This window comes from Candoia aspera, chromosome 1, assembly GCF_035149785.1.
Source record: "Candoia aspera isolate rCanAsp1 chromosome 1, rCanAsp1.hap2, whole genome shotgun sequence".
Taxonomy (NCBI): Eukaryota; Metazoa; Chordata; class Lepidosauria; order Squamata; family Boidae; genus Candoia; species Candoia aspera.
This window is the reverse complement of record NC_086153.1, coordinates 261505320-261530782: the sequence shown is the minus strand read 5'-3', so window position 1 is coordinate 261530782 and position 25463 is coordinate 261505320. Positions and strand designations below refer to the sequence as shown.

General features: G+C 40.1%; 1 protein-coding gene across 1 annotated transcript; it reads right to left on the bottom strand.

Annotated features, from left to right (window-relative positions):
* Positions 1-298: 298 nt before the first annotated feature.
* CCND1 (cyclin D1) lies at positions 299-24235 on the bottom strand. The gene is made up of 5 exons (XM_063289582.1): positions 23736-24235; positions 21941-22156; positions 20930-21089; positions 14288-14436; positions 299-3692 (listed from the first exon to the last, which is right to left on the bottom strand). Exons 1-5 carry the CDS (start codon positions 23931-23933, stop codon positions 3537-3539), a joined length of 879 nt encoding a protein of 292 aa, XP_063145652.1. The 5' UTR covers positions 23934-24235; the 3' UTR covers positions 299-3536.
* Between the last annotated feature and the right edge of the window lie 1228 nt (positions 24236-25463).

Genomic DNA, 25463 nt, shown 5'->3' with positions numbered 1-25463 from the left:
GAATGGTAAAATTGATCCAGTAGTAACATCTGCTACTACACGAAATACTAATTATTTATGTAGTTTTGCACTAGTTGGGAAGCAGTCCTCCAGTATTCTCAACAGATCTGTATTTTAGTCAACTTTGAGTTCTGTAACTTTTATTCAATACCCCAAATGTCATTATCCCAAAGGAACTCCAGATTGTATACAATCTATGTCTGAACACAAGATATAAATAATACTTTAATCTATTGAGCACAGCAGATCATTGACGACACTGTTAATTCTGAACAACAACAAAGCAGAAAACCAGCAGTGGGTTTTACAAATTTATTTCTAGTCTTTTAGGGGAGGTCTTTTTTTCTTTTGCTGGAAACTTACGTTACAGGTCTGTTGGTGACTGTGCATTTCAGACCAGTGGTGACAATAAGTACAATATACATATATATATAGATATATATATATAAAAAGTACAATTCTGAATTGCTTGGCTTTCTATAGATTGTTATATCAATGTGACAAATAAAGCATCTCTGTTGGCACGTGAACCTGCTTGTCAGCATTTGCTATGTACAGTATTTTAAAAATCTGCAGTACACGCTGCTGCTTCTCAGTGAAACACATCATATAACTAATAACCATTAACTCATCAATCATCTTGGTTGGTTCAGAGACACAGAGATGCCACAAACAGAAGTGTCTATGAGGTAAGCAGTAAGAAATGTTCCTGAAATTTGGACAGAATGTATCCAGTCCTCCTGGGTCCTGCGACTGCTAGTAGCATTACACGGCTGTTGTCTTTAGGTAGGATCTTAACTGCAATTGCCCTCAAAATGAAGTTCTAATTCTGTTTTGGTTTAGCAGCATACAGGCAACTAGATTATTCTTCAACGTACAACTTGGTTAGCTGGCTGGCTTAAAGAGATTTAGAGGTTGTTGCTTTCTGTTTTTGTTTTAAATTAGCATTATGCTATAATTAACATCAACAAAAAACCCTAATATATAACAGATTAAACACACAAAATACTTAATTCCAGAAGATAACCTATCATACCGCATGATGAATCCTCGCTGGTGGAAAACATCAAAAGGTAGTTATATTATAATGCACCTTTCATAAGGCAAATGTGGCTAATAACACAGCTTAAAACTACTATGATAATAAACCCCAGATTGGAAAAAGAATCCACTTTATAAAAACACGTAACAAAAGAACCTGACGTTACTCAACCTTCTGAAATGTTTGCTGTTTTAAAATTAGCACAAATTAGCTGCAAATCGCCGAGACCCATTCAGAATGTCCAATGCATTTCTGCAGTAACTAATGAGGCATTGTGAACAAACATTAAAACCTGATCTAAACACGGTTAACTGAAGTATGAGGTATTGTGAAACAGGAACCTTTTTTGGAATAGAGCAGTAATCACATTAAGTAAAATTGATCACATAAAAAAATCTACCAAAAAAAAAAAGATGTCAATAATATAATTTTCTATGAGAAAATTTAAAACCTCTAACATGGCAGTATATGACATTGTATAAACAAAAAATGACCACAAAATAGCAGCAAAACACAGTGACAAAGATACAGAAAAGCAATGTTAATTCTTTTTTTTTTTTTCTTTCAATTCATGCTGGGAATTTATCCATAGCAGCTCAACAGAAAATGTGGGAGCATTCACTCCTTTTTTTCTCCTTTTTAAAAACTTTTCTTTTTTTTTTCCTTTTTTCTTTTTTTTACAATCAACACCTTAGCGGCAGTTTCTCACATACATTTTGCCATCACATTCTCCTCAAGCATCAACTTCAACAGCTATGTCCACGTCCCTTCAGCTACCTTCTACAATAATAAAAGATACATAGCCAAGATGTGCAAATTTTCTATTTGTAGCTAAATAAAAAAAAAAAAAAGGAAGGGGAAATACACTGGATTAAGATCTTTTTTTTCAAGTACACCAATTGTACAGTTTTAACTATGGTCCTTTCTCATGGTTAATGCTATTTTGAAAATATCTGGGCCAAATGTGTTACTATCTTAAAATTTCCTAAATTCTTAGGAAGATGAACTTAAACTGCAATATTGAGGGTAAAAAGAAATTTCTTATTTTGTTAGAATCAAGGGGGCGATTTATTTTACAAATTATACTGGCCTTTCTGAACATCCTCTGCAATAAATATTCTTTTTAGCCTCAACTATAAATTATACATTTTAGTGTTTAAAAGCCTTCAGTTGTACAACATCTAGAGATCACTCTCAAAATATGCGTTCTACAGGTAAACCTTTTAGGCCCCTAAATTTATATTAACAAAATGAATTGGCACCAAAAAAAATTCATCTAAATATCTTTTCTATCAAAAAGGTTAGGAAGATATTGCGGCAATTTTGTGAATGCATTTCTCTGACTGGAACACAACCTTCAGGTGGGAAAAAAAAAGACCAAAAAAACACACCTTTCCTCAACACCATAGTTAAATGCACTTGCTTTGCAATTCCAAGTTTGCACACAAGCACTTTATATATATATATATATTTATATATATATTTATATATATAATTTCCAAACCATTCCATTTGAAGAAAAAAAAAATCCCACACACACAAAAAAAGGAAGTATTTCCTATACCTAATGAACTGAAAGTGCTTTGAAATGGAATGGTTCTACAACTCTTTTTTTTTTTTAAGAGATAAGCTGTGGATTCAACCTGGACATAAGTAGGCTGTGTATCTTTTGGGTTAAAACTAGTATGTTTTATGTATACACAGGTAACTATAAAAAATAGGAAGGTTACAAAAATATATTATGTCACTATTGCAATTTCTCTTTATTGTTGGAACATATGTTAACGCCTTTCTCCGGCCATGCTAAGGTGGAACTCTAGAAGGCTTATGCACAGGCAATCCACAGGCAGAGAAGATTAACATATAATAATGATGTATGCTAACATATACTAATGTAAAGATTACATTAACCATTTATAAGGTGAAGAGGCTAAACCTAAGAGAATAAAATAAACATTTACAGATGACTTATAAAGTGACTAAATGCATAAGCAAGCAAGATAGAGAAAAGCCTATTAAAGCTATGCTTTTTAAAAGGGAAAACGCACACAGAAACCCAAAACACATATAATCTATCTAAAAACACCCTCTTCTACTTTAAAAATGGTTGGCTTTTTAATATGCAGGAGACAAATCTAATACTCCCCTGGAGACTTTGTGTGTTGCTTTAATGCCTAGTCTGTAACATACATGCATGCATACATACATATATACATGTATGTATGCAGCACAAGTCTCTAGAGAGATCATGCAGATACTACTTTATTTTTCTTTTTAAGACAGTTGGGGAATTAGGGAGGGTGGGTTGCCCGCTAAACTGATAAATGTAAGGAAGGAATAGCAAGGAAAAAAGAATGAATAACATTTTCCCTTCTGGTATAAAAAGTTCTGGAGAAAAGGTTTCTGGGGAGAAGATCTTGATAACAATTCCTTCTCAGATGCCCTTTTGTCATTTGCTGGAACAGCCAAGTAAATCCAATGAGTGAAGTCCTCCTTAAATATTCACATCTCTAACATCAGTGGGTGTGCAGGAAAGATCAGCTTCCTCTTCAACAGTCTTTGTTTCTGAAGATATGTTGTGTTGTTGTGCCTGGCGAAGACTAGATTCAAGGAGAGATTCAATCTGTTCTTGGCAGGCTCGTAAACAATCCTGTAGATGTTTAAGAGAAAGGGGCAGGGGAGGGACAATAAAATTTTCTTTAGAAAAAGAAGGGAACTATCATATTCTTTCAAACAAAGGGCTAAATACCATGGCTTCCAACCACACAATGGGATTTTTCCTTGCTCTCTTCTGTTAGCGAGGCAAGAGGAATTCATTCCACTGGCAAATGCCATCCTGGCACCAAATAATCCCAACCTCTATTCTCACTCAAAAACCCAGCTTACATGATAGACTTCCAATTTCACTGGAGGCAGTTTTCAATATTTATTGATATTATCTTTCTTCAAAAACTGTCTTTGGACCTATTGGTTGAAGGTGGTACATAAAAGTACATGCATAGTATCTATACATACCTACACCTACCTACCTACCAGTGCAGGATATTTGACCAAATATATAATTTGGAGACACTGACTCATTAGGCTGAAGACAGAAATGTCAAGCAATTTGTTTAATCAGCAGACCTCACAAGCAACTCCAGACAATTTCTTATGTCCATTCTAAATAAAGAAACAATGGCTGCCTTCATTGCAAAATTGTAACTTCCTATCTTTGAATAAAGAAGTCTACTTGGAGTGTTTTTCCTGTGTAAATTAAAAATATCAGAAAGCAGAATAGGCAGGTTTCATGGTTCCAGGAGATTTATCATTAAAAAAACAAACTAAAACAACAAACTAACTAACTAAAACACAGGCCTGAAACCAAGACCCCCCACCCAAAAAATATGGGGGGTGGGGTGGGGCTGGGACACAGAAGGAACCAATATAAAATGTTGAGATCATTACCTTTATGGATCTAAGCCATTCTGAGATGGTTTCTATCCCAAAGTAAAAATTTACAGGAGTATTTTACATCAGACATACTAATAACTTAATTTAGAAAAAAAAAAAAAAAGGCCTCTTCCTTCAATTGGTAAAAATAAAAAAATTAAAGACTCAGAAGCTTTCAGAAATCTATTCCAAATCATTCTCTGCAGCTTCCTGCAGATCCAAATTCATCCTGCTACCCTTTCTAATAGAGCAGAACTGCCAAGCAGTAAGAAAATTACTTCAAGTGTGAGTGAATGCTGACTCAATCCTGAATGAAAATTAATGTGACAACAACCATCCTGAAGATACCTGCAGGTACCCCAAAACCTTCTTTAGTTTCCAGTTCAGCAGTAATACTCAAGTTCATCTGAACAACTGTGGCTAGGAATGTATATATATAATATGTTAGAAATTAAATGGCAACTTTTTTTTTCTAATCCCTGTTGCTCTACAGAATACAGCTGATTTCCAACTGTAGGAAAACATAAAGAGCATAAGAACCTGAAACTCCAAAGCTAACAGATCAAGCGAGTATAGGCATTAGTAACAGGGGTCCAAATTGTAATTTCATTCTAACTGTAAATTTCTTAATAGACAAGATATTGTCTAGTGCCCAGTGCATTTTATACAGAGAACAAGGTACTGCAGGCAGTCCTTGTTTAATGACTACCTTGTTTAGCAACTATTCAGTTACAAAAGTGATGGAAAAATAACTCTGCAACTAATCCTCACATTTATGACCTTTGCAGATCTGTAAAGCAAAGAAAAGCTGAAGTAAAATTTTAAGTACAGTCATGGTTTCACTTAGTGACCACTTTGCTTAAGGTGCCATTGTGGTCACTAAATGAGGACTACCTGTATTGTGACTTCCAAGCCATTTCCCAATTCAATATACTTCAGATACGTTGAATTACGATGCCTGATATCCTCCAAAAGCATGGGGTAGAATCATGATTGTTGAAGATGATGGATGCAATAGACCTGGGGAGCCAAACTCAGATTCAGGGGCACCAATGGGCCTACAGAACATCTCCACTTGTGTCCATCACCCCATTTGATTCTCAGTATTTAAAAATCCCTTCACTAAAAAACCCAGGACACTTGAATTCTCCAGAACACAACTACAGCCTTCAGGTTCACTTTTTCTTCCAAAAATGCTTCAAGTGGAGACCAAAGCCTTGATAGGTGCCTACAGCCCAATGGTTTTTTTTTTTTGTAAGCATGCCCAACTGTCTAGAAAAAAGAAGAAAAGTAAACAGGAGTGGTAGAGAAGCAGCAGCAAATGGCACTCAGTCATGTCCCTCGTGGCAATCTGTCACAGGGGGCAATGCCCCCACTCCAGCAGCCATTTGGTGAGACTGCCTACAACCTATCCTCAGGATTTCAAATGTGTTCACCGTGACAAGTTGACTGGAGATGCCCATTACAAAAAAATTGGAGGGCGTCAGGCAGGCTTTTTATAAGATATATTAAGATCCTTAGAAATCTTGAAAAGATAAAACAATAAGCAAGAAGACCAAGTGTCTTCCTGAAAGGATCATCAGTGTATTTCAGTGCGTACATTTGATGGCATTAGTTGCTCCCTTGTTTCTGCAGCAGATCTGGAACTTTTCTGATAGAAATAGGCATTATTGATTAGAAATTAAGCATAGAAAGAAGCCACCAACATGTACATTTGTGTGTACCGGTGCAACACCTTTCTCAGTACACAGCCACTATGGTAATAGCTACCTTAAATGCACAAAACAAACAATCCCACAGCAGTTTGCTGAAGTTTCCTGGCTCCCTGTTTACTCCTGTCTCTAACAAACATTGTAAAAGCTTTTCTCAATATGTTTAACTCTGTGCATTAAGAACTTTGAAGTTTTCTTTTGGGATTGCCTTTTCTGATTTAACCTATGACACGCACTAGCCCTCATGGCGAACCCAGTCTTCCATGATAAATTGCCGTCAAAAGTGTTAGGATGTGCATGACTGAAAATGAATGTTGCTTTCCTGAGATGGTGACCTGCCTGCTGTTTTCTTTCTTTTCTGTTTCAGTTCTGCCTTCAGAGGCTTCTTGGGTGATCTACCAGCTTTTCACTGATTCCACTGCCACAAGAACTTTCTCTACCACATAGCACTGGGATAAAATAAGATTAAAAATCCAAGCTTACAATTCCCTGCAAGGCTCTTCTGAGAGAGAGGGAGGTTAATCCTACCTCTAAGCAGATCAGACCATCAGTTACAGCTCACTGAAAACAAATAACCCTTGACCTTTACTGATTTAAACTCTAGTGTAATATTTCCTCTTGACAGAGACTCAGTATTTTAACTAGCAAAAAGGAACACCCATGTCTTAAAGTCATTATGCCATAGATGGTTTCTCTGCTCTTGGCTTTCCCCAATAAAGACATGAGGAAGGGATATCCATTATTTGAAATAAGTTTTTTTGATCATAAATACTCCCTCTTTAAATATCCAGGAGTTTTCTCTCAAAAAGAAATGTAAAGAACAGATTTCCACCATCTTTTTCCTCTCCCCCTCCCCACACTTCTTTCACTTTCAGAAAGTCTGGGAAAGTTCTGAGGTTGCCTCAACCGTAACTATACAGCATATTCAGCAATTCCATACGGGGAAAACGGGATACATATTTCTCTCATGGCTCTGTTCCTGACTAATCAAGTGTGAAATGTTATCTTCCTATGTTCTGTTAGAATTCAGTAGATTATCTAAGATGAATACATATCCATATGATTGACAATAAGAAAAAATTCTCAAACCTAAAGACCAGCTGCCATCTATAAGTAAAATAACAGGATGTCCAAGGCCTGTAACTTTCATGGTGTGTTTTACAGCTCAATACACTATCAGGGACCAAACTGTCCCTTTTTGGTTCTTAGTGATAGAACTGGAATTCTTTTCTATCCCATTGCACTTCCAGGAAGCATTCCTACCTGTGCTTGAGCGTGGAAAGTAGCAGCAGTCTATACAGGTGGTCCTTGTTTAATGACCCCTTGTTCAGCAACCATTCAAATGCCCCCGCAGTTACGTGATTATGATCTAGTGCTTGGCACCTGGCTCCTGATTATAATGTTGCAGCATCCTGCAGTCACACGATTACCATTTGTGACATTCCCTGCTGGCTTCCCACAAGCAAAGTCAACGGGAAGCCGGCAGGAAGTCCGAAGTCGTGATCATGAGAGGTTCTCACTTACTGACCCACACAGCCCTCACTTAATGATGGTAACCAGGAACTGCTGGAACTACCGTTGCTAAGTGGCACAGTCACGTGATGTGGTTTATGATCACATCACTTAGCCATGGAAATTCTGGTCCCAATTACCATTGTTAAGAGAGGACTACCTGTACTGTACAGCTGCCTAGGATATAAATAAATCCCAATCTTCCTTCAAAGTTTGACTTAGGGATGAAAGGAAGATCATGATTAGTTTAAACCCTATTCCTTTTGCTAATGGCTAAATCTGGATTTAACCCAATGAAGAATTTTAGAAGCAACAAACAAAATTGTACCTTATTTCCTCCCAAGCCTTCATGAAGTAGAACGCAAGAAGCCCTCTGAATTTTTCTGCATATGAGAAAACATGGAGGACAAGGGTGGCAGAAGGCCATATCTGGAGTAGAACACCCTACACATTTTCTGTAATGCCAGAGCTATATTAAGACAATAATTATACTGTCAATCACTGCTTCTGTTAATGAAGAAGCAATATACTATTCTAACTGGAAACATTTTTTTTTAGAAGACTCTAATATTTTAATGAATTTCTAACTGCTAAGTATTTTACATGGTAAATTGTATAAATGCTGTAGTGCGACAACAATCTTCTTTCCCTAGGCTTTGGGGTCATAATTTATTAGGGGACTGCTACTGCTGCATTATCAGCTCTGCTGATAATTTTTTACGTGACTTTATTGTTTTGTGTCTTGAGTTATCAATTGGTTTTGTTTTTATCTTTCTAAGCTGCCCAGGGTCTCATGATTGTGGCACCGAAATCCTGTAAAACAACTATAAAAATAAGGAAGTATCATGCAGTTTAAATCATATTTAAAACAAGATCACTTCATTCTGCTACTGGACCTAAGACATGTGTACTTTGGATATAATGTCTGTATACGGCCTACATGAATATCTAGCCAACCTGAATAGCAATAATTAAAATGACACGTAGATTAAACTACATGGCTTCTAATTATATCCTGGATTTTGTGTACACCGACCCATATGCAAATATATGCTTAAATACAGAGCATATCAAACTGGCTGTCGTATAGCTACCATGATGTTCTATTGCATATAGGCTCAAAATGATCGGTTGATAAACCTCCTACAACTGGTTCTCATGTAATTCTTTGAAAGCTGCTTGAGGAGGAAGAACATACCTCTATCAATATGGTGTCTGTCTCAGAATTACATGAAAAAGAGATCTCAACTTCTCTCTCCAACCCCCGTGATCATGATATAAAGAATGTTGTTTTCCACTGTTCATAACCATGGGATTCTGATAAAGAGCATGATGAGGATGGGGCACAAGGAGAGTAGCTGTTCTCTCATGCTTCTTCCTCAGAACAAATGCAGTACTGTGGTGGGGAGGAAGAGGTTTCAAGGAGGCATAGGCAGCAGCATCATACAGTAACTTGTTTAAGCTAGTCCTGAGTTGGCAGCAAATTAGTTTGCTACTTTCACTAGTTTAAAAAGTGATTGGGCTTAGGTTAGAACAGAAAACATCAAGAAGAGAAGCTTGAGCATTTATTGCCTACTTGGAATACAAACAAGATATTCTATGGTTTGAGGAGGCCTGACAGAGAAACTCCAATTTATTAATAAATAACACAGAAACCTGATCAAACTGACTTTTGCCTGACATTTGTCTGAAGGTGGGAAAATGGTCTAATGATGAAGCCAGAAGCCAAACTGATGGAAGACAGTTCAAGAGGCCTTACTATAGTTATTTGACTTCTAATTACCACAGATAAAGGCAAAACGGGAAACTGGAGTTCTAACAATATAAATACGAACCATAAAGGAATTCCAATCAGATGCTATTAAACTGTGCAATTGTTTTCTCATAGTAAAGGGAGATGTTTAATTACAAAACCCTCAAATCCTTGGCCATCTATTCTAGATAAGAGTTGAAAATGTGTTTCAAATTGTTCAAATGAAATTAATTGAGGAATGCAGTGTGTTCTACATTCTGAAGTTCTTACACAGGTTTTTAATGGCACAACTATATGATAATCTTTGTATTTTATTGGTCAAATACCAAAATAAAGATTGACTGAATGTTATGGCAGAAAAAAATACGTATATACATCAAGTTCTAGAAGCTGTAACAAGTCAATTCTACCATTCATAACTCATCCTATATTAACCTAAAAAAAGAAATCCAAAAAAATCAAGCAAAAAATGATATCACCCCATCATCATCACCTGTTATTTACATTTCAAGGGATCCATTTTTGAAAAACTCTTCAAGATTTTGCTTACATCTCTCCTGCACGCTCTCAAAGTCTGTATCACCGATCTGCCTCTCTATGCTGCTTTTGTTCTCTAAAATTTGAAGAAAACTTTTTAAAATGGCTTCCAGCGCAGCTTTGGGGAAAAGGCTGTAGGTCAGAGTAAGATCACATATTGTTTAGGTGCAGTATAATTCAGCTGCAAACCCTAATGATGTCTGTGCATAGGAAAGATCCTGACTGAAACTCTGGAAAACTACTGCTACTTAGTGGGCAGACAAAATTAAACAGCTTGATGGATAAATGTCTTGTTCAGCTATATGGTGGTTCTACAACTGAGAAACTGCTTTTGGGAAAATACAAAACAGGTAAAAAGGAAAATGACACTACCCTTTATCGAAGCAAACTTAATTCATCTAAACTGAACATTTACGTTCTTTTGTTTCATGTATTTTTCAGAGGCAATACAAAGTATGGTTCAATCAAAATTCTTTTTTTAGTCAAAGAACCTCACGCTAACTGCCTTAATCATACTTGTGCATGATTGCTCTGCGAACTGAATCTGTACAAAATTCTTTGTAAGGCTCCAAAGCATGTGCTAAATATTATGACATATCCAACCATTATTTTAAATAATCTTGCATTTGACAAAGTATGAATGAATGGAATGGAATGGAACAAATAAGCAAGACATGGGGGCAGAAACATTTTGGGCTTCCCTGTTTTGGTTAAAAAAAGAAAAAATAAAATTACTGTGAATACAGAACAGGGTGCTATGGATCACAGCTCCTTCAAACGAAGTCCTGTCAGATGACTTCTAAATTATCATGAGCTGGGTCCAAAGAGACTTGAATGTTGAGAAAACTAGTGCTGCTTTTTATAAAGGTTTGTGTGAGGGTTAGCAGATTTGCACACTACTGTGATAATCAGGGATCTGGTGCTTGAAATCCAACACATCTGGGTGTACCAGGTTGGGGAAGGCTGTTCAAAAGCAGTTCTCATGTGTCTATGCAAGAGTTTAGACAAGAAATAGAGCATCATTGAATTTAGTTTTATCTTTCTATAACAATAAAATTAAAACAGCTCTTTGGTGAGTAGCACACCTTTCCAGGTGAAGTGGAAAACACCTTCCTCAGGTAGAGTGAAACCCACAGACTGAGGCCCTTTGTTCTCAGCGATAAAGCTCCTTTGAAAAGGAAGCTTTGCCCTTGATCAGGTCATATGGAAAGGCACTGTTACATCTGGTTAGAAGTATGTCATGTGACAGGGTCTAACACAAATGCAGGAATCAAGAATGCTTAAATATGATTTTTTTTTTAAGTCAGCTAACAGGCCGGAGGCACATTTGGAATTTTGAGAACACGTGTTGGCGCAAAATGGCTTCTATTGAAGACAAGGCTGTACACAAAATGGCTGCCATATGGTGGGCATGGCCAAGCCCAAAACAGTCACAGTCACTGCTCAGAAAGTAAGAACCCCTACAAGATGTTCTCTACCATCCCACTGGAACTTTGTATGACTCCCAGTATGCCAGCTTCTCATTAGATTTTACTAGAAGAACATCTTTAAAAAGTTACCTTGGAAAGGATTTTAGTAGGCACTATTTCAGACCCCAGGATGAACACTGATCCCTGCAGGCACCATATTCCCTACCCTGGTATTACCAATATATTACATCACTTCATTCCTAATTCTCCAGGAAAGGAAAGAACTGAACTAAATTACTCGCAGGTTGCTGAAACAACTCTTATTTGAACATTTCAAACAGCCCAAGATTTCCACGGTGAATTCAGACAGTTGAAAATTGACCATTTTAAGATACATCCTTCCAAAAAAAAAAAAAAGCTCATTCCATTTAAACAAATGGGACTACAGTTGAAATAAGAATTTTGAGAATAGCTGATGAGCTGTTTGTAAAGTTGCAGAGGAAAACTTCCATGTATTAAGCACTATCTCTGCAGATCATCAAAAATACTGTGCTTAATTCAGCAGTCCTGCAAAGATTTTGTTAAAAGTGACTAAAGGAGCACTCAACGGTGCTGACTGAATGGCACCCTAATATCTTGAACCCACAAAGGCTTTCAGACAGAACATTCTTAACTGAGCTGCCGCAATCCAGTGTGTAAATTGTGCATTGCACAAGGTTGCCACGTGGGGTGGGAGTTGCAAGGGGGGGGGGAGGGAGGGGAGAGAAGCAATATCAGTAACACAGGCTTGCTGACATTGTGCATGCGCATGTGGCCATTGAGACTGAGACAGAACCTATACTGATGACCCAGTAAGCCATTGTATGATTATTACATTTAACACATTTTGAGTATTAAAAAAATTGTTGGGGGCACTAAGTGGAATTCTGCATAAGGATGCCTTGTATGCCAGCAGCGACCCTGATTCTTAGCCCTGCCATCTTACTAGTACTATAGTAGTACTAAAATTTGTAGTACTGTTTTTCCCTGTTCGACTATTTTTCATTGTTGTAATGAAAAACAGATGATAGAGGCAATGGGAAGATGGGGAGACTTCGAATAGAAAATTACGAGAATATCAGGTTTCTCCACAAAACAATGTGAATCACATACAGGGTGACTATTAACGGTCTGAAGGACCCTAAACATATGACCCCAAAATACGTCTTCTTGCTGTCATGGGAATGCAATTTCCATTAAACTGAACACATCTTTATGGGTCTCATTTGGTCCCAATTTGGCAGCAAGTTGAGAGCCTGTCAGGTAGCAGAACCTTGTCCCCAAAATGGCATTCTGAATTGTATAAACTGTTAAGCCGCCCTTTCGCTGCCCACTTAGGTGATGAATTCAGGACAGACAAAATGGGATTCATAATAAATCTATCCATAATCTAGAGATGAAACAAAGTCCGCAATCAAAATGCCTCAATAAATTATTCCTCATGACCTCTTAATATGTTCGGGGGCCTATGTGATTGTTCTCTGTCCACAGTTCTCAGGGAAAGACCATGGAAAGAGAGGGGGTGGGGGAAAGCACACAACAGGCACCTCAGAACCTGCTCAGAGTCGAAAGATCCTGGAAAAGAGAGGGAGGGAAGCGTCGCTTAGTTGGTCTCCTCCTCCCCACACAATGCCATTACTAGCTGCTCTGTAAGAAGGATCCTCAAAGCCTGGTCTTCCATAACATGCATCGTATTTTTATTTAAAATTGCTCTTACTGCTTGTAAGAAAGACACTTTGGGAGGACTGTTATCCAGAATAGCTGGACAGTAGTAACATTTTAGGGATGTATGATAGATTTTGGCCATGCCTCAAGATACGGATGCAAAACCATAGGGCTGATTTTGTTTGATAGGTTGTTGGCATTTGGAGACCTCACAAGAACCTTTTTCAAGCATCTATTTACTGGGTTTTCACATTGTTCCAAAACAAAGCTAAACTCTGTCTTAAGTTCACACACCATTATAGCATGGATCATTGACTTTAGGTCTCCCTTGTAGGCGCCTTTCCTGCCCATTCATTCATGAAAGGTTTATGGCTCACCAGTTACTGATGAGCATCTCCAGGAAGCTTTGGGGTGGGGGAAGCAGGAAAAGGACCATCCAAGGTTTCACAAAATTACAGGACATATTTTTTGGTGTGTTTTTTAACAGGGAGGCTGAGGGAGAAGGAATTCAGCATTATTTCTGGTAGAGGCTTCCAAGTAATAAACCAATTATGTAATTAGAATGCTGTTAGGAATGGGGTCTTCTCCCTTTTAATCATTGAGCAATAGATAGAATTTTCAGAGCAGTTAAATAAAATTAAAGATACTATTAAGTTTGCTCATTGCAATAACTATTTTCTCCCCTTATTTTAAGTGTTGCTTTCTTCTGCAGTGCAATTACCTTTAAACCAAATCAATACAGCCTTGATTTAAAAGTTCCCTTTCCTCTTTCTTGTGCTTAAGTTTAGAATGAGTGGTGGCCTTCAGCCCAAACAATACAGTACATCTGGTTATTAACGCACGGGAAAACCACTGGAGAAGACAAGGTGACTTACTGCAAAGCATCCTCTTGACTGCTGTGTATTTTAATTTTTGTATTTATGATGGAAATTTGTTTTTAATTTTAAGACTGTTTGCCACCCAAAGTCACTTACTGAGATGGGCAGCCATACAAACTGAATGAATAAATGAACGAATGACTTGACTAAATAAATAAATAAAGCAGCCTTTCAGCCTTTGCATGACTGGAAACCACAAACAGAACAAACACCATGTGGAGGCACACAGATATATTGCATCAATTTAAACACAAATCAGCATTCAGTGACAGCAAAATAGGTTCGCTTGAGGATCAAGAATCACTTACCGGATCACATTTGATAACTTTTGATAGGAAAGGTGTGAGGCATTGATAAGAGAGAAAAGAATTAGTGTTTCCAAGGTGAAGACCTTGCACAGCTGCTACCACACTACCGGCTGCGATCATGGAAGGTGGGTTTGAAATAAACTTAACATCTGCCAGAAAACAAAAAAACAGATGTTATGTACAAACCATTTTTGTGAATGCAAGTAAAATTATCACTAAAGTGGTAGACACCTGACAATTTTAAAGTGCACCCTAAGCTATCTTAAAACAAATACGACCATATTCCAACACTCATAGGCAGATATTGTTATTCCTAGAACACCTCCCTGCATTATTTCTGGTCTCCTGTAATAATCCCAAGTCAACCTACTAGAGTTAAGGTAAACTTACCCACATAATTTGCTTCCATCAATGATAAAGCATCTGGTAACTATGTTAGGACTGAGATCTAGGCTGCAAAAAATCTAGAAGAGCACTAGATGGCGGTAAATAGATAGACTGTTGCTGCCATCTAGTGGTTGTGTGGAATTCTGCAGCCTATATTTGACAGTCTCCACCAAGATAGAATGGGGATTTGTGGTTAGGCCTTGTTGCACCAAACCTTAGTTGGGTTAAAACTTGACCATAACTTTTTCTTTCTATTGAAATTCCTTCTCTGACAGTTGAGTATCAATTGTTTTCAGATGATGAGTTTCCTGGTAAATCCAGGACAGTGTGCAGATCTCAACATTGTTCCCTCTGTACATTTCTAAAAGTTTTCCCCATTTTCTTTTCTATTCAAGCATATTTTTCTTTAACTTGTGAGTTCTATGCAAAACAGCATCTTCCAGACCAATTATGTATTTACTCAGAAGAAAAGAAACTCCGTCAAACTTATTCTGGAGTAAGAGCAGTCTTGCAGTCATGTTTGAACCAGGTATCCTCATCACATAATCTTACAGTCATCTCTACGTAAAAGGCAGACTAACCCCACCAACTGCCAATATCCCCCAACCTGCAAGTACAGAAACTAGTTTTAAACGAACCCTTCCTTTTGCAAAGGCTTTGCTTCACCCTTTTCTCTTAACAGCAACTGCCTGCAAGCGTGGCAACAGGGATGTAATGTAAATGTGGTATAGCTAAGTGAAGAGGGTCCCACGAATTGGCAGATAATCAGTTACATTCTGATGTGACCCCTGCTGACAAGAGCCTGGGCCAATTTCCAAGCTGCATTGCTGTAGGTCTTGGTATAAAACCACTCCTGTGATTGATTGGCCTGTAACTGCCATCAAAAATGTTATTCCTTCTTACAACAACAAAAGTAATCATTTGTATTTTTAGGCTGAAATTCCTTCTTCTAAGGAGGATTTGATTCATGCTTACATCTGATCATGGCTAAGAGTTAAAAGAAGCAGTGCATGGCTTAGTATCTAATTAATAAATGCTATCCTATCAGTATCAGCTTAAGAAAACGTTCTTAGTGCCTGTATAACCAATGAATCTTTTTACCTCTGATCCCAATGCCATTAAAACTAGATCACATTGGACAATTCCTTAATTATTTCAATGCTTCAACTATAATTCTATGCTGCCAGGAACACTCTATATATTTGATATATAAGTTTCTATCACTTTTGAGATAACATATGTAACCTAAGGACACATGTAAGCGTTTTATCCACCACACTGCATCACGGTAATATAAAACTTCTTTCCTTTTCAAAGTGGGCAGATCCAACATTGTAAGCCTATAATGGGACTTCCTTTCCAACATTCCACCTCTAATTTATCTATTAATTAAACATATTTCATCTAGTGAATCCTCCAACTTCTGGAATAGATGAATTTAAGAATGAAAAACACTCTCCCCATTTCTTTTATAGATCTATTCCATCAGTGGCAGGAATTAATTTTATGCCACTCAGCAAAGGTAACAATTCCAAGTTAACACTTTGACTGAGGGACAATCTACTTTTAATATCTGTCCTTTTTCAGAAGAGAGAAGGCAATTCATAATGCAGTAATATTTACAAATGCAACACGTAATTGTACATGCTGAAGGTGTCAAATAATTACATCTTCAATCAATCAATCAATCCATCAAATCATATACATCAATCAAATGTATATGGCTGCCCAACTCACAATTGCTACTCTGGGCAACTAACATCAGTTTAAATTCAAGTAAACAAAAAAATCACAAAAAAGAAAAAAGAAAGATGTAATACATCAGAGACCAACTATATTCTCTGAACCTTTACAAAATAGGCTCATTTAATATCCTGGCCCTCGGCCCAGGAAGAGAGCCAGATTTTCAGCAGGGCTGGGGCTGTCCAAATTGGGGGGGCAGGGGGGGAGAGAGAAGGGGATGTTGTTCCACAGGGCAGGCCCACCAGAGGTGGCCCATCCCCTGGGTCCCATCAGATGGCAGTGTTTCATAGAGGGACCCAAAGCATGCCCACTGCCCACCATGACATATCTTATGGGACAAGTAGAGATAATCAGATAGGTAGCTCCACAAATAACGTGGTCCGGTGCCTTGAAGGGCTTTTTGGGTAGTAACCAACATCTTGATCTGCAGCTGGAAGCCTGCTGGGGGCCACTGCAGCTCACGAAGTAGTGATGTTATATGGGCACACCCCTGACTACCTGCACTGTGGCCTTCTGAACCAGCTGTAGCTTCCAACAGCAGCCCCATGAGGCGGGCAAAGATTCCTTCAGGCAATTTTTCCAATCTGAAGCTTTCTAAGTGTTAGAACTACAACTCGCAGAATTCACATATAGGCAAATGTTTACGAAAAACGTAGTCAATATATAGTATTCATTAAATACTATTGGATGTTTGAGATCGTTTTGTAGAGATCTGAACTGTTAGTGTGTGTACTTTATATGCGTTGGTGTAGACTCTGTAAGAGGTACATTTAGATAATTTCCAATTTTACTCATTTCAAGCACTCTGATCAAACACAGGCTGCTGTTGCTAAAGAAATACAGAAGACATTTTATTCATCAAATATCATTTTCCCAATTTTGAAGGGTTTAGTATTTTTCCCCTTTCAATCTGAAAGAAAACATTCTGTATTTAAGACAGATTCATCACGGACCACATTAAGATGATCCCTCAAGCACCTTTGGGAATCCATTGAAAAAAAAAACTTCCTTTTAAAACAGCAATAACTGAGGACATGAATTCCTAGTCACACTCTTTCTTTCTGAGATGGGGAAAGTGATAATGAAGTTTAAATGACCAGTCTGTCCCCATAACCACCCCATGTTCCCATAACAAGCCGCATGGACAGACTTTTTTTGTTGCGACCCAACAAGGAATTATTTGTGGCAGAGACCACTAATTTCAGCATATTAATCAGGGGGCCCCTCTTGGCTGTAATTGGATGCCCGCAAGTGAAGAGCGTGGCATCATTGTCAGCCTTCATCGCCTCATCTTGCACTATTGAACGCTCCAGAACAAGGGGGCTTCGGTGAGATGAATTAGACCTGACATAGCTACAATGGGGAAGAGGCCCCCTGAATTGAAGCACACATCCCCAGCAGCCTATCTGAGACTTCATCCAAAAAGAATAAACAACTTCAGTGTGGTTAAAAAAAGAGGAGGGGTGGCGGAGGGAGAAGAATGCCAGCCACCCTGAAGGGAAGACAAAGCAGGCATCTAGGCGCTGTAGCGCTTTAAAAAAATTCCTAACAAGGCAAGTCACCCCCTTTTCCTTTTTCAATGGAGCAGCAATTCCATCTGTCTGGAGAGCCGGGGGCTATGAATGAAAATCTTTTCATTGAGCCAAATCAAAACTCTGAACATAAATCACCGGCTGCAAGATTCAACAAGTTCCAACTGGTTGCATACCTTGAGACTTCAAATTTTTAAAAGCCCTGAGAATGGAACAACCAGGGCAAGCAAGGTTTCAAAAGGAACGACTTTTATCCAGGAAAATCAGTAATAGCAATAATAATAATGATGATGATGATGATCCTGATTGTGCCTAGGCAACAGACAAACACAATGAATAAAGGTCATGCCCAATATTTATCCCTATTAATCATTTGGCTTTTATGCGCAAGAGCTTCTCCTTAGCAGTGGTCTCAGCATCACTTTTACTCTGTGTCATTCCTCCCCTGATTTGCAAGTCCATATTCACTTAAGTGAAACAACTCAGGATTCCCCCCCTCCACTTCTTGCATCGCAAACCTCATATAAGCGCAAATATGTCTTTGGTGAAAACATACACAAAACAAAGCATTGCAAAATAATCCAGTTGGGCCAGGCACATAGCTGAAAGAAGAGATAAATTCCTTTTCATCATCACTTTTACTTTTAATCTTCTTTGTATCCAACACAAAGCCACACTCACACAAATCTTCAATCTCCTTTTCTCTTCCCCTACCTTTACCTCATGTAAACTATTTTCTTTCAGTCTTACACTTGAGCAATGTTGTGTTGGAACTTCCTCCAAAGGGGCCTCTCCCTTACATATTTGTGCTTTAAAGAATCACCAGTCCTCAAATAGATTATTCCTACAATAAGCTTTGAATGAAACTCCCATCAGGTGCAAATGAAAAGGAGTTTGTAACTCATCCAGAGAAAACTTGGCAAATCAGACGAGGGCAACACAGTCATGGCAAATCCTCAATGTGCAACAGAAAGACAAACATCCACATCTTGGTCTAAGCATCCCCAATTATTCTAATGACTACTAAGGATAAATCTGTTAACATAAAACCCTATTAAGTAATGTTGACTTAGGCAAAATTCATGCTGACTTCCTTGGGGTTGGGGGCTCCCTTGTTGACCTCCACACTTCCTTTAAGCTTGTGTAAAACGTTTCTGGACAAGGTTTGCATTCATCAATTCATTTTCCGGTCCTACGTATGGGCATTTAGAACAATGTTTAAGATAGGCCTCAAGACCTGCCTTCTAAAGAGAAACATAACAACGCTGACAGCAGATCAAAGTACTTGGCCCTTTGCAAGCCTCCAACCTTTGAACTATTCTTGTTTTCATCATTGTGGGACTCTTTCTGCCAACGCCACAATCCAGGTTAAACATCCTCATATCCTAAAGAAAAGGCCGGGCCAGCATTTGAAAAGAGTCTATTAAACTAACACCGTGGCTGGATGCAAACGAGGCTGATAAAAAACCTTTGTTTTTTTTAAGATAGTTGACGGTATTTGTTTGTTAAAACTATTTAAAAAATGTTCTAAGGATTTTAAGAGCTTGCAAAGAGCACATTTTCCAGAAAACCCTAAGCCACCTTCACTCTTCGGTAGCTAGGCTTGGGAAGAAAGGTAAGCTTGAAAAACGCCTAGCATTTACGTGTTTTCTGTGGCCAGCTTTCTAAACCAGACTGCAGTGGAGAGACCATTTAAAACCAGTGTTTTTTTTTTAATGGTTTGCTATTTTTCTTGGATCCTTCCACCAATTCCATTTCAGGTGTGACATCACAAACACTGCTGAGTGTTACCTCTGGTGCCAACTTGACCCTTGGAATTTATATGCCTTTCAGGTTTTCAATCTCAGATAAACCTTAAATCTTTCCTGTGCCCATCTGATGAGTCATATACATACAAATCAATCTATGCAATCCTGGTATGTGTGACTTTTAAAACATTCAGTTGGACCCTCCAGGTATGCTGTAACTGCAACTCCCAAACAGCCTATCTGGACGGCCCCAGATTGGACTAGGTTATATGTGATCCTTGCTAGACAACCTTACAAGCCTTTGAAAGAACATGTGCCCTGGTTATTCCAGAGCTTGCCTAATTATTCATTTTTTCCTCTGCTTTGGCATTTTCTGCTCTCTGGCCTATCCCGCCTACGCCACCTCCTTCTCTTTTTTTTAAAAAGCAGCAGCTGGTCTACCTGGACATTGGGAATGTAGTGTTGCATTTCTGACCCCATGCTCCTGCTTGTTTGAGTGGGTGTGGCAGCAGCAATCAAGGAAATGAAACAGCAGCAAGAAAAGTTTGGAGGAGCTTGAGAATGCAGGCATGCGCACACACACAGATTGCCCTTGAAACCCAACACCAGGCCTCTCTGAAATCCTGGAGCTTAGTCAGTGTCTCTAGCTCCTCCTGAGGCTTTAGGTGCACATGGCTGCAGCCAAGCACGTGGTCAGACTCAAGTCTTAGCCAGCAAGCTTTTACAGTACCCACTTCTTGTTTCTCCTCGAAAGGAGGAACGCAGTGAAAGAATTCAGATGGGAAAACCATGCACTATGAAGGAACAAGAATGAAATCTGAGGTTCTGGGGAAAACCTGACACATGTTTGTAACCCTGAATACTTTTTAAACAGTAATTCACCAGCTTTCAAGTCCTGCCAGCCTAGTGGCTTTGGTGCTTTACAGCCATTTACCCACTCCTGCCAGCTGAGCTGCCAACCCCCTGCTCTGACACCACAGTGCCCGAAGCACCAATTTCAATCTTGAAGCCATCCAGAAATGCCACTTGCAGAGGCCAACTCACCTTTAGCAAAGTAATCCAGGTTCTGGGAGCAAGCTAATGTTCTGTGCAAGCATTAGCTATGCTGAATTACTGCCACCCATTTTACAGGGTGCACCTATAAGAATTCTGGACAGTGGAAAAGGGAAGCGGGTGCATTTGTTGGGGCACACAGAAACATAACACGCCTTCGGAGAGTGCAAGGCTCATACCTGTTGCACAGAGAGCCACAAAAGTCTGGGCGTGTTTACGGATGATCTGCTTGCTGTCCTCTGCCACAGGCATTTTATTTAGAAAATGTTCAATAAAATCGTGAGGAGTCATGGCAGCCAGATTCCATTTCAGCTTATTCACCAGAAGCAGTTCCATTTGCTGGGTTGGGGGGAACAGAAAAGGAACAAGAAAAAGTATGTGGTTACAAAGTTCTCTTTATAAATAGGCACACAACTTGTTTTGCAGTCTTCACACCCTGGTACTATATCACTTCAGGTTAGGTCCTCTGTTTCATGCAACAGAAATGGAACCCTTGCCAAATTCAGCAGAGCAGTAACCATAGTGCCACCAGAAAAGAGCATAGACAGACGAAATAGGTGTCTTTCCAGATGAAAATTACATAATTCTGTTCCCTCCCCACACCATTTCCCAGCACTATCACCACCCAGCTGTTTTGAACCAGTGTGCATTAACCAGGCAAATTGTTCAAATTAACACAAGGGGGCGCCAGCCACTCATTTTATCCCATATCTTGTTACTGTATTTTTCCTAGAGTGAATAATAAGGATTTAACGTATTAGGACATTTTCATTCAATTAATCTACTGCACCATGTGGGCTGCAGCTGCCCAGGGGTTGACTAATATCCTAAGACTAAATGCATCTACTTGCTTCCCCCATCCCCCAAGAAAATGCCTGGTTTAGTGGTGATTCTGATGCATGTTCACTTGAGAATAAACGTGCTTGAGTTCAATGGGACTTGCCTCTCTATAGCGTGGTTATAAGTTTGTAGTTCAGCTTTCATTCCAAAATGGGGAACACTGTTATACATTCCAATTTATCAGGAAGTCTAAGAACTTGCATATTTAAAGGCTGAAAGAATTCTAATGGGAAAACCACGCCATCTCAAACAAAAAGGATTGTCTGGGAGAATGGAAGAAGTTTTTAAAAAAATCTAGTGCCTTTGTGTAATTTGTTGCTCCCCCAATGAAATAAAGAACAGGAAATTACCAGTAATTCATTAGGTCTAATAGAGTTATCAGTGTAAATACACAGTTTTTCTGCTGTTAGAGGAATAGTCTCCTTCATTTTTGAAGCCACGAACATACAGGTAGCTCCGAGTAGTTGCAAGCGGCTTTTCTTGACGGGTTCCAAAGAGAGGTATCGGTCCAAATAATTCATTGCCAAGGGGAAAACCTCCTCTTCACATTTCTGTTCCTCACAAACCTGCAAGGAAGGGGAAAAAGGGGGGAAAAAAAGAGACACATGCTAGAAAGCTTTTACTCCCTAAATCAAGCACGTTTCTTGACTTTCTGATAACAAATATATTTCTAGGGGGCAGAGAGCAAAAGAAAAAAAATAACCCACAAATTAATTGAGCATCCTTTATTTAGTTATTTTTAAAAAAAAAAAAACGACAAAAACAGTGGTGTGTAGAAGAAGTGAAAGAGAAAGTCGCAAGAAAAGAAAATGTGCCTTTCGGAAATGTGTTGGACATTTGGGCGAAAAGAAGAAAATAGGTGTCCAAGATCCCAAGATTTACCAACAGGCAACCCCAAGAAAGCAATGGGGCTTCAAAATGTTGGGGGGGCATATGCCTTGGTGCCCCCTATTGGTTCCATTTGGCTTGAGTGAGGCTGATCCCCCCCCTTTGCTCTAGACACAAAGGTGGCGTCGACAGGCAGCTGCAAGCTTTTTCCCCAGACGTCATCTTTTCAAAAAATATTTAAAAATATTTAAAAAATCAGCAGCGCCCCCCAAATTGGCTGAAAACACCCCCCAGGGGATCCTTTACTGATCCCCTTTGGGATAGGACAGGGGTGCCTTACAAAAATACCTCCCCGAAATCAAACTCCAAGACCCCCTATTCCTCTTCTCTCTCTTCCTAGAGAAGCAACGTGCGACATTAGCTTGCACCGAGGCTTTCAAAAATTAATTAAAAATAGATCGCAAGCACGCAGAGCTTCGGGAAAGGGCTGAAAATATAACCCGGTCTGTCCTGATCTCGATGGGACCCCTTTGAAATGTGTCTCAAAGGGGAAACGCGAAACCCACAGTTTTTTTGCCGGGCGACCTTGCCGACAAGTTTCTGTAGCAAAAGCATGTCTTCCGGGGGGGGGGGGAGGAAGAGACTAAAGCCTCCCTCTGCTCTGAACAAAGGAAAGTTTCAACCAGCAGCTCCCCGAGATTTGCAAGCCAAGATCCCGATCCCTCAGCCCGGTGGCCCCGCGGGGACCCCACTTTTCTCCGCCGACCTTTTCCCTTTCTAATTATTAATAAACACTTGGCCTTTGCAATAAAAGAACAAAGATGGCGCATAATACTGGCACCAGGAGCACTTGCATACGTGTCCATGGATATTAATTTAAAATAAAATCCCCATCAAATGCATGGCCAGCTTGAGGGGCAGCCGAAGAACCCCGAGGGGACATTCTGGGTTCGCGGGCTCTAATGATACCGCCTTGGGAATCCATAGAGCCACAAGAGGGGTGTGTGCGTTGGGGGAGGGCGCCTTCGGAAACTTCCAAAACTTACTTTTGTACCCCCGCTTTTGCCCGGATTCGTGCTACAGGGGTTCCCAAGTTCCGAATCCGGCTGACAGGGCGCGCGATCGGCATTCCGCGTTCTTTAGCCCAAGTCCATGCAGCCGCCCGGCCGCTGGGAGGGGGCAAAGGAGGCCTCTCATCCGCAAGATGTTTTAGGGTGCAGGAAACGGGGCTTGGGGTTAAGAGAGGAAGGAGAGACGCCTAGACACAAGGTTCGCTTTATTTCTAGAAAGCCCGAAACGTTTGCAAAGCACGTTTACCTCCAACATCCAAGTTGCCACTATTTTCCTCATATATGGTAAGATCTCCTTTTGCACGCACTTGAAGTAGGAGACCGAGGGTGAGCAAGTCTCCTCCGCCTTCAGCATAGTCTGCAAGACCCTGTCATTGAGGAGGTTGGCATCTTGATAGGCTCTCCGGATGGTCTCGACTTCACAGCAGAGCAGCTGATGTTCCATGTCTTCTGCCGCCGCCGCCGCCGCCTCCACCAGCGCCGCCGCCGCCTTTCTTCTTCTTCTCTTTTCTCTTCTTCCTCTTCTTCTTCTGCAGGCTCCGAGGGCTGAGTCAGTGTGTTCTGGCGCTCCCCCTGAGTCCCTCAGATGCTGCTCACTGCTCTTGCTGCCGCCGCTGCCGCTGCTACTGCTACAGCCCTCTGGAGGCTGCAAAACTTTCTAACTTCCAACAAAACTCTCCTGTATGAGTCCCCGTGACGTTACTGTTGTTAAGCAGAGATCAAAGCGCGAAGAGAGAATGCGAGAGGGGGAGAAGGAGCGAAGCCAAGAGCAGGGGGCCGAGCCGTAAAGCCATCCCATAGGCTTCAAGTCCTTCCCCTTTGCTTAGCTGAACAGACGCAGGGCTAAATTTTAATGCAAATGCAAATGAGGACACGGCTCGCTTTCTTTTCTTTTCGCTCTCTCTTTAGGGGGAAGAAGCGAAGTGGTGGGGGAAGCCCAAATTGTCTCCCCCCCTCCCCGACCAGGCAGAATTTCTTAAAAATGGAGAGGGCTCCGCGAGGCGAATGATGAATGAGGCTAGGCCACACACAGGCATGTTGGGGCAGAATATGGGCTGGAAGACGGGCTCCGGGTGTTTTTTTCAAGGGGAGGCACACCGCCGCCCGTTTCGCGAGCACCAAGATCTAGATAGCTAACTTCTGATTTTTCATTTCCCCTTTTTTTATTAGAACCCCGCCATTTTCAGGAAAAGGTTCGGAATGAAAGGGCTGTAGTAGTCAAGAGCCCCCCCTGTGTATTACCACTCCCGGCGATCTAAAATGTACACCTAATTTTTGCCCTTATGCGTCTATCTGCTAACTCTTTACGTTGAAGGAGACCACCCTGTTCCTAAAGGCGACCCTCCGTGGTGTCGGGGGACCGAGCTTGCACGAGGCTGCTCTCGAACTTCAGGATGTCACTAGGCTACTCGCAGGAGGGCATCTCGCCCGCGGTGGCCAGCAGCAGCATTACGGCTCCAGGAGGTGCATTTGCTTGGTGAGACAGAAAGGGGGGGCGTTCATTCCCCCACCACATATCAACTACCCAGTGAAAATCCAAGCGTGGTTTGAGCAAAATGGTGGCTACTGTTTCTTCCAGGGCGCCGAGTTGGACGCGAGAGAGGAAGACGAACTGCAGGTCATTCTGCCCCCTGGGTTCAGGTCCCATGCAAAAGCCCAGGGGAAAGTTCTCATTCATTCATTTCAATAGGACGGTCTGGTTTTACTTCTACCACGAATTACACAGGCGGATGCATTCCGCAAACATTTTTTAGAAAGCACGTGGCAAGTAGGTTTGCAAGCCGGTGGTGGAGCAAGATCCAGCTTTTTGCCTTTAAAATGTTCACGTCCCCATGTTTCAAACACGCAAATTAATAAAACTTTATTCTCTTTTACCTATTAAACTTCAGGGAATAAAAGGTTTGGAATAATCCCCGGGAGTGGGAATTTTAGGTAATCAAAAGTCCAAAAACTGCCATGATTACTTATCTTAGCA